This window comes from Microcaecilia unicolor, chromosome 1, assembly GCF_901765095.1.
Source record: "Microcaecilia unicolor chromosome 1, aMicUni1.1, whole genome shotgun sequence".
Lineage (NCBI taxonomy): Eukaryota > Metazoa > Chordata > Amphibia > Gymnophiona > Siphonopidae > Microcaecilia > Microcaecilia unicolor.
This window is the reverse complement of record NC_044031.1, coordinates 546,411,014-546,425,965: the sequence shown is the minus strand read 5'-3', so window position 1 is coordinate 546,425,965 and position 14,952 is coordinate 546,411,014. Positions and strand designations below refer to the sequence as shown.

General features: G+C 43.2%; 1 protein-coding gene across 1 annotated transcript in view; it reads right to left on the bottom strand.

The window, feature by feature from the left end:
* Nucleotides 1-14,952, bottom strand: part of MATN2 (matrilin 2) — a 205,400-nt gene that overhangs the window by 153,314 nt on the left and 37,134 nt on the right. Inside the window, exon 2 of the mRNA XM_030217050.1 lies at nt 4,362-4,551. Within this exon, the coding sequence (XP_030072910.1) occupies nt 4,362-4,500 (139 nt within the window). The 5' untranslated portion in view covers nt 4,501-4,551. The remainder of the gene's footprint in view (nt 1-4,361; nt 4,552-14,952) is intronic.

The following is a 14,952-nucleotide window of genomic DNA, read 5'->3' as shown; positions in this document are numbered from 1 at the left end:
TTAGCACAGCTTGGTGCACTGGAAGTCATTCTGCACACAGTTCATTTTCATATCTTTACAAGCTAATTATTCTAAGATCAACAAGGTGGTTTACCCTGGGCAAGTCACATAACCCTCCATTGCCCCAAGTACAAATCTTAGATTGTGAGCCCACTAGGGACCTGTATGTAATATGAAAACCACTTTGGCTATACCACAAAAAGGTGATATATCAAGAATCTAATAAACATAAACATGATTTAGTGCTGACATGGAATGAATGGAACATTTGTTAATATTGTGGAATTTTTACGTGTATAACACAGACATATTTATGTTTAAACAGCTTTATCTAACAAACAGATCAGAACAATGAAACATTATCCAAATCATTTTTCGTTTTACACATAAGAATCCCTTCCCCCATCCCCTCCTCCTTTCCCCCTCCTAAAACCTCCCTCCCTATATAGGAAGTACAGGTAAGAAAAAATCAATCATCAAGGACCCCCCCCCCCTCGTGCTTCGATACAAGGCCCAGCTAGGGCCACACAGAGAGCTGGTGTTCTCCATGTGTCTTGTAAAAGAAAGGGAGGACCCCCCCCCCCCCCCACACACACACACAGAATGTGAAGGTGATATCTTTGTGCCAAGGAGGACTATCCCACTCTAATCCACACAAGTATTTAACAGGAGACTACATTCCCAGGGATGAAGTGTGTGCAAATAAAGCTCCCATGTATTGAGAAATTGTTTTTTTACATTTACATAGTAACATAGTAGATGACGGCAGAAAAAGACCTGTACGGTCCATCCAGTCTGCCCAAGAAGATAAATTCATATGTGCTACTTTTTTTATTTGTACTATCCTCTTCAGTGCACAGACCGTATAAGTCTGGCCAGCCCTATCCCCGCCTCCCAACCACCAATCCCGCCACCCAACCACCAGCCCCGGCACAGACTGTATAAGTCTGCCCAGCACTAGTCCCTCCTCCCAACCACCAGCCCCAGCACAGACCGTATATGTGATGGTGGGAGGCGGGGATAGTGCTGGGCAGACTTATACGGTCTGTGCCAGAGCCAGTGGTGGGAGGCGGGGCTGGTGGTTGGGAGGCGGGACTAGTGCTGAGCAAACTTATACGGTCTGTGCCCGGAAAAGGACAGGTACAAATCAAGGTAAGGTATACACAAAAAGTAGCACATGTGAGTTTATCTTGTTGGGCAGACTGGATGGACCGCGCAGGTCTTTTTCTGCCGTCATCTACTATGTTACTATGTTACTATGTCTGCCCACACTAGCTCCGCCTCCCAACCACCAGCTCTGCCACCCATTCTAGGCTAAGCTCCTGAGGATCCCTTTCTTCTGCACAGGATTCCTTTATGTTTATCCCAAGCATGTTTGAATTCCGTTACCGTTTTCATCTCCACCACCTCCCGCGGGAGGGCATTCCAAGCATCCACCACCCTCTCCGTGAAAAAATACTTCCTGACATTTTTCTTGAGTCTGCCCCCCTTCAATCTCATTTCATGCCCTCTCATTCTACCGCCTTCCCATCTCCGGAAAAGGTTCTTTTGCGGATTAATACCTTTCAAATATTTGAACGTCTGTATCATATCCACAGGGTCTCCCGAGCCTCCCACTGAGCCAACTATGAAACTGGTTTCTCCAATGCCAGCAGTTAGGGGCCTCCTGAGATATCCAATATCACATAAGGCATTTCCATGCTACCAAACACATTTTCCATAGCAGAAGTATAGTGCCCTTTGCTTGACCCTGATAAGCCCCCGGTATGTCAAGTAGCAGTTGTTCCACAGAACCAACCCCCTGCAAACCCCAATCATTAGTGATATAGTGCACCAACTCAGCCTAGAACCACTGGACCTCTGAGCACTGCCATAATGTGTGGGCAAATGTATTTTCCTCTCTCGTGCACTTAGAGTATATAAGTGCTGTATACCACCCGCCCAAAACAACTGTATTTGTGTACAATATGCCCAGAGCAAGACTCGATAATAACTTTCTCGCAACCAGACCCAGGTAGTAAGAGAAGGTATACCTCTAATATTAATTGAGAAATCCCATCCAGGAAGGGCTACCCCCAAATCCCTGGCCCATCGCAACGGGACACCTTCTAGGTCCTTAGGTTTCTCAAAAGTTACGAGAGTCTTATGGGCCCCTAAGCTAGAAACTGTTCTTTCTGAGATGTCACTAAAAAAATCTCTAACCCTTTCGCCAATACATAATTTGAGCTGATCTTTGTCTAGGGTCACTACGCTTGATTTGACTATAGGCGAATCACTGCTCCCATCCCTACCGTCTGTTGAATCTCATCAAAAGAAACTATACCACCCTCCCCATCCAAGACATGTTGAAGTAGGAATAATCCCTCCCACTCCCAGGTCACAAAGGCCCTATTATCCAGTTCAGGTGCAAATGCCAGGTTACCTCTCAGTGAAAGCTGTTTGGTAACCCCAGGGGATGCCCCCCAGACTTCTAATAAAAGAGTTCCATATCTCCTGCAATGGCCTTAGAAGGATACTTCTCTTCAACCTCCGTTGAATTTTAGAGGCAGCATGATGCAGGAGAGAAAGGAGACTATGGGCCATGTAATAAGCATGTTCAAGCTCCGTAGGGGTATAGTGAGATTTCTGAAATATCCAATCTTTGATACGTCACAACAAGCAGGCCTGATTATAGAGACGTATGTTAGGCAGCCCTGATTCCAATGCCCAAGTAACCAAGTAATTCTTAATTTTGGCTTCTTAGAGGCCCAGCAGAATTTAGAAAACAGATGATACAATCTCCTCAAATCCCTGCGCAGTATGTAAAGTGGTATTGTTTGCAAAAGGTAGAGCCACCTAGGCAAAATTATCATACGTATCAGACTGATTCTCTCAATCAAGGAAAATGGCAGGTCTCCCCACCCCTCCAAACATCACTTCGTTTCATCTAACATTTTGGAAACACTATGTGGATATAAAGCAGTCCAAAGAAAATTTTCAAACGCGGAGAACACTAGAGTCCCATGAAAAGGTCCAAAAAGAAAGAAGAAGTGGGAGGTTGACCACAACACCCAGAGACTGGAGGAACACAATCTTGAGTTAAAACAATTTATTAATAAAGGACTCGACACAACGCTGTGTTTCGGCCACTAGGCCTGCTTCAGGAGTCTGTATGGATAGATGGATGAATGAACATCAAATAGTCCTGGTTTGTGGGATACAAATTGGTCTTTAAAAAGACCTTTGAATGTGAACAAACATATTTGTGGTGATAAAACTCAGGTCTGACAGAGCTGCACTGACAAAGACCGTGCCTCCGATTTGGCGAGGTTCAAGTGAAAACCCAAATAGTCCCCATACTCAGGAAACGTTTTCAACAAAGGATCTAAGGAGTGCTGGGGGTCAATAAGGTGAACTAGGATTTAATTCACAAAGGCAGCTGCCTTAAAAATATACTGGTCAATACATATGGCCTGAATTTCTGGGGTCCCATCATGAATTGTGGAGGAGTGGCCTAGTGGTTAGGGTGGTGGACTTTGGTCCTTGAGGAACTGAGTTCGATTCCCGGCACAGGCAGCTCCTTGTGACTCTGGGCAAGTCACTTAACCCTCCATTGCCCACCGCATTGAGCCTGCCATGAGTGGGAAAGCGCAGTGTACAAATGTAACAACAACAACAAAAAAAAGAACATCCCGGAGCAAGGGGTCCAAGGATCTGAGCATGCAATTCAAAGCGTGATATATAGTATCTGGGAGATTGTGTGCAATTTTGGTCATCCCATCTAAGAAAAGATATAGCAGAATTAGAAAATTAGAAAATGATAAAGGAGATGGGATGATTTCCCTATGAGGAAAGGGATATCATCTGCATAAAAACATGCTGATATACGAATAGATTGAATAAGAGAAGCAAGAGGGCTTAAAATAGATTGAAAAGAAGAGGGGAAAGGATTGAACCCTGGGGAACACCACAGTGTAATTCTCACTTCTGTGAAATAGAATCAGAGACAGCTACCTGAAAACAACCGTGGGACAAAAAGGAAGTAAACCAAGAAAGCACTGCTCCTGAAATCCCAAGAGGAGAAAGCTGAGAAAGAAGCAGAGAATGATTAACCAGTTCAAATACTGCTGAGAGATCAAGGTGAGAATGTATTTCACTTAAAAAGGCAGCCAAAACGGTTTCTGTACTGAAGTGAGATCCTTTCCAGCCAAAACACTGTTATTTGAAACACAACCACAGTCATCACCACAAAGAAATTCATTTCCACACCACAAACGTTAAGATTAGGAGCATCTGTAACCTAGATCAAGATGACATTTTGAATCAAAATCTCACTTTGATTTTAGAACTTGTGATTGTACAGTAACAAAACCAATACTTACCGAGTAGATTAGCTTGGAGCCTAGCGTCATTTCCCCTCTTGCGAAGTGGCCATTGCTGACGCCTCTCCCTGGCCTCTATTGTGTCTAGCAGAGCTAGTCCAAGTGACAGCAGAAGGAGGCAGGTCAATGGTGTCTTCATGTCTGACAGCAGCTCACAGGTCCAGGCACAATATACTTCGGGGATGTAATGCTGTGAGAAGGAGGTAAAGGAACAACTGAATGCCTGTTTTATATACATAAATCCTAGGAAATTCCTCTGAAGGCTATCAAGAGAGTGACCTTCTAATCGTTTAGGTAGGATCACAATACAATCAAATTGACTGAGTTGGTATCAGACACCCATGTTCTAATTGGTTTCAAGCATGTGGTGACAGACAGGCCCCCTGAAATCCCACAGAACCTGCTTGCTCCATGTGATTGGAACCACAAAACCACTGCAGTATGCTTGACGGTAAGAATGTCAGCAGCTGACTCTCGTGCAGCTTAGAGGGAACATTGTCTCTAAGTCTGATACAAGTAGATGACTTTCATATTTAGAATGTACTGCTCAGCATCTAGGATAGGCATATAGGAAATTACTGGAGACATTTTGAGAAATCTAACTTTCCTCTGCAGTGATTGTTATAATTTAATATAAACAAGATATAAAACATGCCAGCCAGAGGTTCTACTTCTCAAAGCCTTTGGCTCTGAAGCGAGAGGCTACTTTCTTCGAGACAGAAGGGAAAGATGTAGCCACACAGTTAGGGGTAGATTCACAAAAGGGCACTAAAAAGTTAGGGACTTGGGGTTAAAGCCACCAACAAGCATGAAGCCATCTCTCTTTACGTAAAGAGAGATGGCTTCATATCATGCTTGTTGGTGGCTTTAACCCCAAGTCCCTGAGGAAAGACTTGTTGAAACCCGCGGTGTCAGGCGTTTCCAGGGGAAGCCTATCATTTGGTCGTAGATTGTGACCGGAGGAGAGTGAAGTGATTTGTTGGCAAAAAGAACTTGAGATAAGTTTGTTTTGATTTATTATTTTCGTAGCAGCACTATTCACATAGTTCATAGCACTTTAAAAATTTTAAAAATATAAGAGAAGCCCTATGAATGAAGTGCTATACCACTTGGCAAAGCAATATAGTGCCTGTACAAAGTGGTTCTTGCTGAGGCCACTCTTTTCTAAAAACTTCTTTGAAAAAAATTCTACACAACAATAAAAAAACGTAATTTTAATAAAAAAAATTGTCAGTACAAATGGTTTAGTACCATATTTATGTATATGAAGTGTGGACTTGCATTGCTGTGATCTGTGTTTGGGTAGCAGCAAGTAGTCCTGGTTATAGTATTGTCTTTTAACTTTAGGCACGAGCATTTACAATGTATCAAAGGCTGGTGTACATGTTCGGGCCTATGTACTGTCAGTTGTGTGCACAGCTGACAGTATTCTATTAACTTAAGCATGTAAGTGTCTGACCTGCCCATGCCCCTTCCATGTTAGCGTTCCTCTTTGCAGTTATGTGCTATAGAACTCAGGCACTAAATTTATAGAATAGCACCCAAGTGCAGTTGTGCAGATAACTGCAAACTGGTACCAATGAACGCCACTTAAAGGTCATGATTGACACTTAAAGCCTATTAGCACCCACTTAAACTATTAAGTTAGGCACTATTCTATAACTTGCATGCACAGTTTTGTACACTAGAATTAGGGGGGTTAGTGGCCAGGTCAATGTGCTTTTACCAAAAAATTATTATTATGACAGACACATCTAAGCTTCAGAACAACTTTGTTTCATTATCAGCACAGCTCCAACTCATATGTGGAAGGAGCCACTTAGCTTAAACCAGTGGCTCCCAAACCTGGTCCTGGAGGCACCCCAGCCAGTCAGGTTTTTAGGATACCCACAATGAATATTCATGAGAAAGATTTGCATGCACTGCCTCCACTGAATGCAAATCTATTGTGGATATCCTGAAAACCTGACTGGCTGGGGTACCTCCAGGACCAGGTTTGGGAACCACCTTCTTAAGCCAAAAGGCTGCAGTGCATCACAAATGCCGAATTGCCATTTGATATCCCTCTAGTGCATACATAAATACATACCAAAGATCAAGCCCAGCATCCTGTTTCCAACAATGGCCAATCCAGGTCACAAGTACCTAGCAAGATCCCTAAACAGTACAATAGATTTTATGCTGCTTATCCTAGAAATAACCAGAGGATTTTCCCCAAGTCCATTTTAATAATGGCTTATGGATTTTTACGAAGCTATCAATCCTTTATAAAGCTCTGTTAAGCTAACTACTTTTACTACATTCTCTGGCAACGAATTCCTGAGTTTAATTACACATTGAGTGAAGAAATATTTTCTCCGATTCATTTTAAATTTACTACTTTGTAGCTTCATTGCATGCCCCCTAGTCCTAGTATTTTTGGAAAGAGTGCATATTATAATAATAATTTTTTGATGAAAGCTGTGAGCTGGGTCTCCCTTCCATATGGTGGCCAGAGCTAATCCTGCTGAGCTTGGCTGACTGTTTCCCCAGTACAGGCTCCAAACCACCTCCTCGCTGCACTGCTTGTCCTGGTTTAACCGCTCCCCAGCTGACCTGCACCCAGGATCAGCTCATGACTGGGACACACAAAACTTCAGCAGTCTTATAGTTCTTGAAAACCACAGGTCTTTATTTCTTCAGCACCTTTTAATACAGTCGTAATCGTCAAGCAGTTTCCTCATCAACAATGCAAGAGTCAGTTCAGTTTTTCCACATTCAGCTTATTAACACAGTCCAATCTTAACTCAGAATATCACACCTTTGTCTTGCTCCCAATTGTAGCCTCCCCTCATCAGCACTATCTTCTACTCTTAGATAGTTTATGGGTTAGCTTCTTCCACCAGTGGCTTCCCCACTGGATTATTTTCTCCTCTCCAAGTATACACAGCTTGGGCCACACTCCCACCACCAGAGCCTTTACCTTTCCTGAGGAAGTTTGAGCAAGCCCTCCAACCTCCATGCACTCTTCCTCTTTCTCTTCTCCTCCTTCCTCTATATCCCATTCCATCCAGGGTTGCCAGCTGGGAAAAATTTTCCCAGCCCGAAACAGCAGTAAATCCGCCCGTAGCCAATCCCCGTCTTCTGCGTCACCAAACCCCGCCCCCGCATCACTAACCCCGCCCCCGCATCACTAACCCCGCCCCTGCGCCACTAACCCAGCCTCCCACGTCACTAACCCCGCCTCCCACGTCACTAGCCCCACCCCTACGTCATCCCTGATGTCAGCCCCGCCCCTAAAAGGCTTCTATTGGTCCAATTTTGACCAATAGAAGCCCCGGAAAAAACGCCGAACTCGCACAGCAGCGACGGAAAAACTGTCCAAAAAACCGCATCCCGCGGCAGGTGAAATTTTCCTGACGCCGCTAGTGAAAACCCGCCCAATTGGGCGGTAAAACCGCCCACCTGGCAACCTTGATTCCATCTCCTCCTCCACCCTGGGTTCCCCCAGCTGCTGCTCATTCCCTGGATCAGAGCTCATTTCCCAATCATTCACCCCTCCCTCCAGTTCCTGAGAGGCCTGCTGATGCCCCAGTGGTTTCTGGGACTGGTAGTTTCTCTCCCTAACTAGTATTTTCACTGGGGCTTTGACCACTAGAGGGCGAACCTTTTGTCTAGAAGGGATTAGTGAAGAAGAATCATTACATTTCAAAGGAAAACCTCTTCCCCGTCCCGGTCTCAGCATGACTGGAACTGGACTACTTTCAGAGTCCTCACAAAGCACATTGAACTGTCCACTAGCTGTGTGCGATATTTTATTTAGAGAGTATCAATAATTTAAAAGGAGCAATTCACGGAGCTGGTTGTAAGAAGGATGTGCAATTTTTCTGATGGTCCCTCATGCACATATATACTTTTGTGCTCCATTTTTTTCTTGGCATAGCATTTTGGACCAATTTCAGAAACGGTGCCTTAAAAATCGGTGCCAAAAAAACATGCAGTTAGTGCGATTCTATAAACGAAGTCTAAAGTTAGGCGTAGTATATAGAATATGCTCACGCAATGTTTTTTTAACTAAAATTTAGGTGCACCCATTTAGGCTACCTTAAACCAGGCCTTAATTCCTGAACCTAACCTAGGCACAGATCTGGTGTATTCCAAAATAGTGTGCATAGTTTTTTGAAATGCCCACAACCCGCCGCTCCACAGCCATGGCCATGCCCCCTTTTCATCTGCATGCATTAGAATTTATGTGCATAACGTTATAGAATATACCTTGAATATTGTGCACGTAAATTCTGATTAAAGCCAATTAGTGCTGCTAATTGGTTGTTAAGTACCAATTATCAATGCCGATTGGCTTGTTAATCAATTAAGTTGTGTATGAAGTTTGGCCATATATAGAATTTGGGGGTTTGTGAACTATTTTAGCTATGGTGGTATAATACAGTCTTGATTATCCAACCTTCACTAATCTGACAATCTAGTATATTCGACAACCCCCCCCCCCCCCCCGGTGACGTCATCAGGTTGCCGTTAAGAAGTGCGCAGGTTCTCATCCTGTTTTCCGGCTTCACACGCTGCTGGTTAGTGTTAATAAGCAATACTGTATTTAAATACAGATACCCTAAGCCTGCTCTTTATGCATAAATTATGTTTTCCGTGCATTTTTTAAGGGGTTACCATTCTGTATAATCCGACTTTTCACTTATCCAACGACAGCTCGGACCCATTTATGTCGGATAATTGAGACTGCACTGTGTTTCCACTGGACTTATTGGGCTATTGTTTTATAAAATTAGGTGATGTCTAAAAGGGCACAAGGTGCAAGTCAGCACACACTTGACCAATAGGTGTGATCAGAGGAGTTTGGACAGAGCGTGGGTGGAGTTGCGATGTACACATGTATTTTATAAAATATACGCCTATGAGCACACTTCACATGCTAACATTTATGCCTACTCCTGACTATCTGTAGGGTTTCGTGCTAATATTTTATAAAGACTCATAGGCGCCTATTTGTCTTTCTAAACTAGGCTATAACTAGGCGCCTTCTTGCCCCATTAACCTAGACATCCTATTACAAAACTACCTTCACACTCTTCGGAGACTTATATTTATCGCTGGGGGTCCTGATATCAGCCTGGTGGCTCAGTTGTAGATTTAATTCCTGAGCCTGGCTTCTGCTCTTCCAGTTAGTGAGGTAGAAGCCGCATTCATAGCTCCTGAACTAGAGAGTTCGAGCCATTACACAACAGTGACCCTAAAAGCCAGAGTTGGGGTGCACGTACACTAGGTTTCATGAGGAGCTGCAATCTGAGATATTAGGACGAGCACTATTACTACAATGGTAGGGTTAGAATGGCACAGGGGTCATGTATGATGGAGAGAGGGAGAATTTATATGTAGGGACCCGCAGGCAGATCCCTGTTTGAGGATGTTTTATAGGGCTACACAACTAATAAGATGATGGGATTCTCTTTAAGGCCCTCACACCTGCAGCTCTCCCATGTCATCTGGCTTCCGCACCTGCACCTTCTTGGTAGTGATGATCCCAGAAATAAGGCCATTCTACACATGATCAGGTAATTGTAAAACTGCAGAAACAGTCATTAATCAAGATAAATAGCTGCAAAAGGAACACAATAGTTAGTTTCTTCTACAAATGTACAGTAGTATAAATGATAGTTTTATTCTCCTCCTTTCATGGCAAGAAGACTTGATTCTCCCTTGCACTCCTCTCTACAGACAAGTTCCTGGTAGCCTAGCTGCGTTACCTGATTGGTTTAAAGTAAGTTACGTTCAAGTACAATAGGCATTTTCTTGTCCTTGGAGTTTGTATCTGAGACAATGGAGGAATAAGTGACTTGCCCAAGATCACAAGGCCACATGGTGGGATTTGAACTCGGCTTCCCTTACTGTCAGCCCACGGTTTGATTCCCACTTCAGGCACAGGCAGCTCCTTGTGACTCTGGGCAAGTCACTTAACCCTCCATTGCCACATGTAAGCCGCATTGAGCCTGCCATGAGTGGGAAAGCGTAGGGTACAAATGTAACAAAAAAAAACCACTAGGCTGCTCTTCCACTGCCTTGCTTTAGAGGAGCATCTCCTGGGGTCTAAGACCACCTGAAACTCTAGTGCTCCTTCCTCTCCTCAGTTTAGATCTGAAAGGACCTTTCTTGAGAGTTCAGAGATGCTACTGGCTTGTGCTTACCCAGAATTGTAGCCAACTTATTAGAAAAAAAGGAACCCTTCAATATGGCTGCTTCCACACTGTACCTGGAGTGATGCTGAACCACATGCGAGAGCCAAGTCAGAGCTTTTAGGTCAGCTTACAAAAGTTATGAGTTTATTGTTTCTCTCTTTCTCTTTGTGGAACAGAGTGTATTTCCATCCCTAAGCCCTTCTACCTGAGTGTCATAGACAAGATGGGTTGGCTTGGGCTGTAAATTTTTCCTGTTTTGAACAGTTACTCCTTTTGGCTGCTAGTTCGTTTGTTTTTGGATATGTTTGGCTTGGGACTGCAGCTGCAGTCCTATCCTAGCATCACAAAGCTAAGGTTTTCCTGTGTTTGAAACTATTTTTTTTTTAATTGCAATTTCACAATACCCACGTGATAAACTCTTGTTCCAAGCAACTCAGAAAGAAAATGCTACAAAATGAAAATGTCCATTATAAGAATCAATCATTTTCACTTCCCTAAAACAACAACAAATGGGAGAGTGAACAATAGCGATTAAGGAGATATAAAGGTATCAGTGATGAATCACTATAAACAAACATCAAAGGCTTAACATGATAACTCCATTCTTTCACATGAAATATTTTCAAGACAAATATTTATGCACATGCAACAATCTCAGATGTTTGCAGGCAATTTCATTCTTGTTTGGACACACTGTTACCTCCTCTCTGTGATTTAAACTGGCATAATCAATTTGACACAAATTACAGACTTTGCAAAACACAGCGGCTAGCTTGCTGTGCTTGGCTCATAGGCAAGACAGAGTGACCCAATTACTACTTAAATTGCATTGACTTCCTGTAGAAACAAGGACTATTTTTAAAACCTGTACGGTTTAGTTCATTTGTATATGGCTTTGCTTGTTATACTATCCTCTGTCCGCAGATATAGTCATACCAGAAGGCACTTATCCTCAAGCTTTCCTACAGTTATAGAGACACAGTTTAAAAAAACTGGCTGAATTAGATTTGCAATATCAGATGACCAAATGTTGGAATACCTTGCCATCTGATTATTTTGTATTCAGGAATCATTTAAAAACTTTTTTATTTAAAAAGCTGGTGGTTTTGGAAGGTGCTGTGAAGAGATGTTTAGTCCGGCTCCTTAGGAAGCGAAGAGCGAAGCGGGAGCTCGCAGTCGGGCGCGGACATGTATATTTTCTCCAGCACAAAACCACAGCTAAGTACTTTCAGAGCACAGTTGTAGCACATCATATATATATAAAATTATTGCTTGTGTTCCAGAGGTTTTTTAGACTAATGAGGATTCTCGCCAGCGTGAGCTGAATTTTAGCCTCGCAGAGCATAGCGGTCAGCTGTTTAGCTATTAGCATTATCAGCTGAGACCGAGATTCTGAAGTCTTTTCCTCTATAACTACACAGTTATCAGATTAGTAGAGTGAGAGTTTGCTCCAATTAGATATTGTATGTGAACATATTTAAAAAATTTGTAATACGATGCTAGTTTTGTTGCTGTTTTTTGCTTAATGGTGATCGATAATGGACAAGTTTATGTTTGTTTATTAAAATACTTGCTATCCCACTATTTATGTGCACATACCATAGCGGCTTACAATAAAATAATTAACTAATTAAAATGAGAAAAGAACGCCAACTATCATATAGGAAAGGAGTAGACAATTTCCCTCTAATTCTAATTCTATAAAAGTCACCAAAAATTTCAAACGCAAATTTGGGCATGCGCCCAATTTGCGCACATAATTTAATTGAATAACAAGCTAATTTGTGCCAATAATTGGCTTTTTAAGAAGCAATTATTGGCAGTAATTAGGTTTAATTGGAACTTACATGTGAAAATTTAGGCACACAAGTAAAATTTTACACACAATTTAAAAAATAAAGGGACGCAGAAATGGAAGGGTCATGGACAGAACGGGGCAATCGTACAATTTATGGGGTTACGTGTCCAATTTAGGCATGTACATTAACACCACACTTCAGTTGATGCAAATGCCCACACCTACAGTTAGGCACGAGTCCGGGACGTAAGCGCTATTCTGTAAACCACGCCTAGCTTTAAGTGTGGCTTATAGAATAGCTTTTTTTCGGTGCCAATTTTTTTCAGTGCCACTGTTTCCTTCTGTGCATTGTAGTGGAATACTTAAGTACATAAGTATTGCCATACTGGGACAGACCAAAGGTCCATCAAGCCCAGCATCCTGTTTCCAACAGTGGCCAATTCAGGTCACAAATACCTGGCAAGATCCCCAAAAAAGTACAAAACATTTTATCCTGCTTATCCCAGAAATAGTGGATTTTCCCCAAGTCCAATTTAATAATGGTCTATGAACTTTTCCTTTAGGAAGCCGTCCAAACCTTTTTAAAACTCTGCTAAGCTAACCGCCTTTACCACATTTTCTGGCAACGAATTCCAGAGTTTGAATTACACATTGAGTGAAGAAACATTTTCTCTGATTTGTTTTAAATTTACTACTTTATAGCTTCATCGCATGCCCCCTAGTCCTACCATTCATTTTAATGCTGTGTAGCCCCATGTCTTTCACGCAAATTAACACCTGCATTCAACACCTCTCTGCATTGAATAGGCAGTAACAAGTGAATACAACCCGCGGTATTTGTTCACCGCCCTCCCAGAAGAGTAAAAAGGAGATTACACTGGCAAATGTTTGAACGTTAGGCTTTTGTGGATGTGGTTCCAATAGTTTTTCCCCACCTCTGTACAGTTTGAAATAACTAACATTTGCTTATGGCACTAATTTATACTGCATACGCCTAGTAACATGAGAGAAATGGTACTTTATTTATTTTTTAAACAGGAGTTTAATCTTCCTGCTTGCAATAGTTGTGACCTTAGCATGTCCTTGGTGGGATTAGACCATAGGGCATTTGTTTGGGGAGGGATCGAGAAGAGAGGGATTATCCTAAATCCATACTTCAGAGAGGGAGAGAAAACTGGGGGCTGAAGAGAAGTGTGGGGCTTGCTGGGAGTTGAGCAAGAGACTGGGATGCAAAGAGAGGGAAAGAAAAAAAAAAAAGCTGGGGTGGTCACTTAAATGGCCTGTGCAGAGCTATCTGCTGATATTCAACAGCACTAAACCTGGTTAGTGGAAGCTGAATATCAGCACTGACCACTAAACTGAAAGCTGGCTATTATGTTGGTGGTCCAGGAGCAGAGTTGGCACTTAACTGCCTAAGTTAAATGGCCAAATCAGACGGCATAAAACACAGTCCTATCTTTATGCATTGTCGCTTAGGTGGTTAAGTGCTCCACCAAGGGCCTTGCGCTCTAGCCAACCAGGACTGGCGTTAGGGGGAGCAAACAGGGCAGCTGCCCTGGGTCCCACATCTCCAGGGGGCCCCCGTGGGCCGGCATGTGTTTCCCTTCTCTCCACCCCCGTCCAGAGTCTTCCTCACCTTCTCAGTAAATGCATAGGAGCCATGAGTGGCAGGAGTGAGTGAAGTTTGTTCCCACCCTAACCACCACTAGACCACCAGGCCTCTTCAGGTAAGCCCAGGAGGGCCTGCTATGACCTGGGAGGAGGGCCAAGAGGGTGATCGTCCTTTACAAGGGGGGAGGGGGAGGAGGGAGAACGGATTACTACTTTGGCCGGGGAGGTGGGAGGGAGGGGGATCACGGCTTTGTTTGATGATGGGGAGGGCAAGTAGAGCAGCTTCAGGACACAATGCAGCAGTTATGCAGATGCTGGCTGATATTAATTGCCAGCACCTGCATAGCTAACCGGGTAAAGTTAGGACAGCTTTTTATGTGGTCCTATGTGCCCCCTTAGCTATATGGGCACTGGCGCTGAATATTGCTTAAGTCCCGGGTTCCTCTCCAGCTCTATCCCCTGTACTGCTCCTCACCTGCCCACTTCCACCAGTGCCAATATTCTGCAGCATTGTCCAGCTAAGTGCCACTGAATACTGGTGGCTAGGCAGGTACAAGCAATTTAAATGAGCAGGAGGCTCCCCTGCAATGCACTCTACGCTGGCTGCAAAGAGCAAATCATTAAGAAACTTCAAACAGCCCAGAACACCGCAGCCAGACTCATATTTGGAAAAACAAAATATGAAAGTGCAAAACCCCTAAGAGAAAAACTACACTGGCTTCCACTTAAAGAACGAATCACGTTTAAAATCTGCACTCTAGTTCATAAAATCATTCACGGAGATGCCCCCGGCCTACATGCTAGACCTCATCGACCTGCCATCCAGAAATGCCAAAAGACCTGCACGCACATTTCTTAACCTACACTTCCCCAGCTGTAAAGGTTTAAAATACAAACTAACACACACAGCCAGCTTTTCCTATATGAGCACACAGATATGGAATGCCCTGCCACGTAACCTAAAAACAATCTACAAAATAACTAACTTTCATAAATC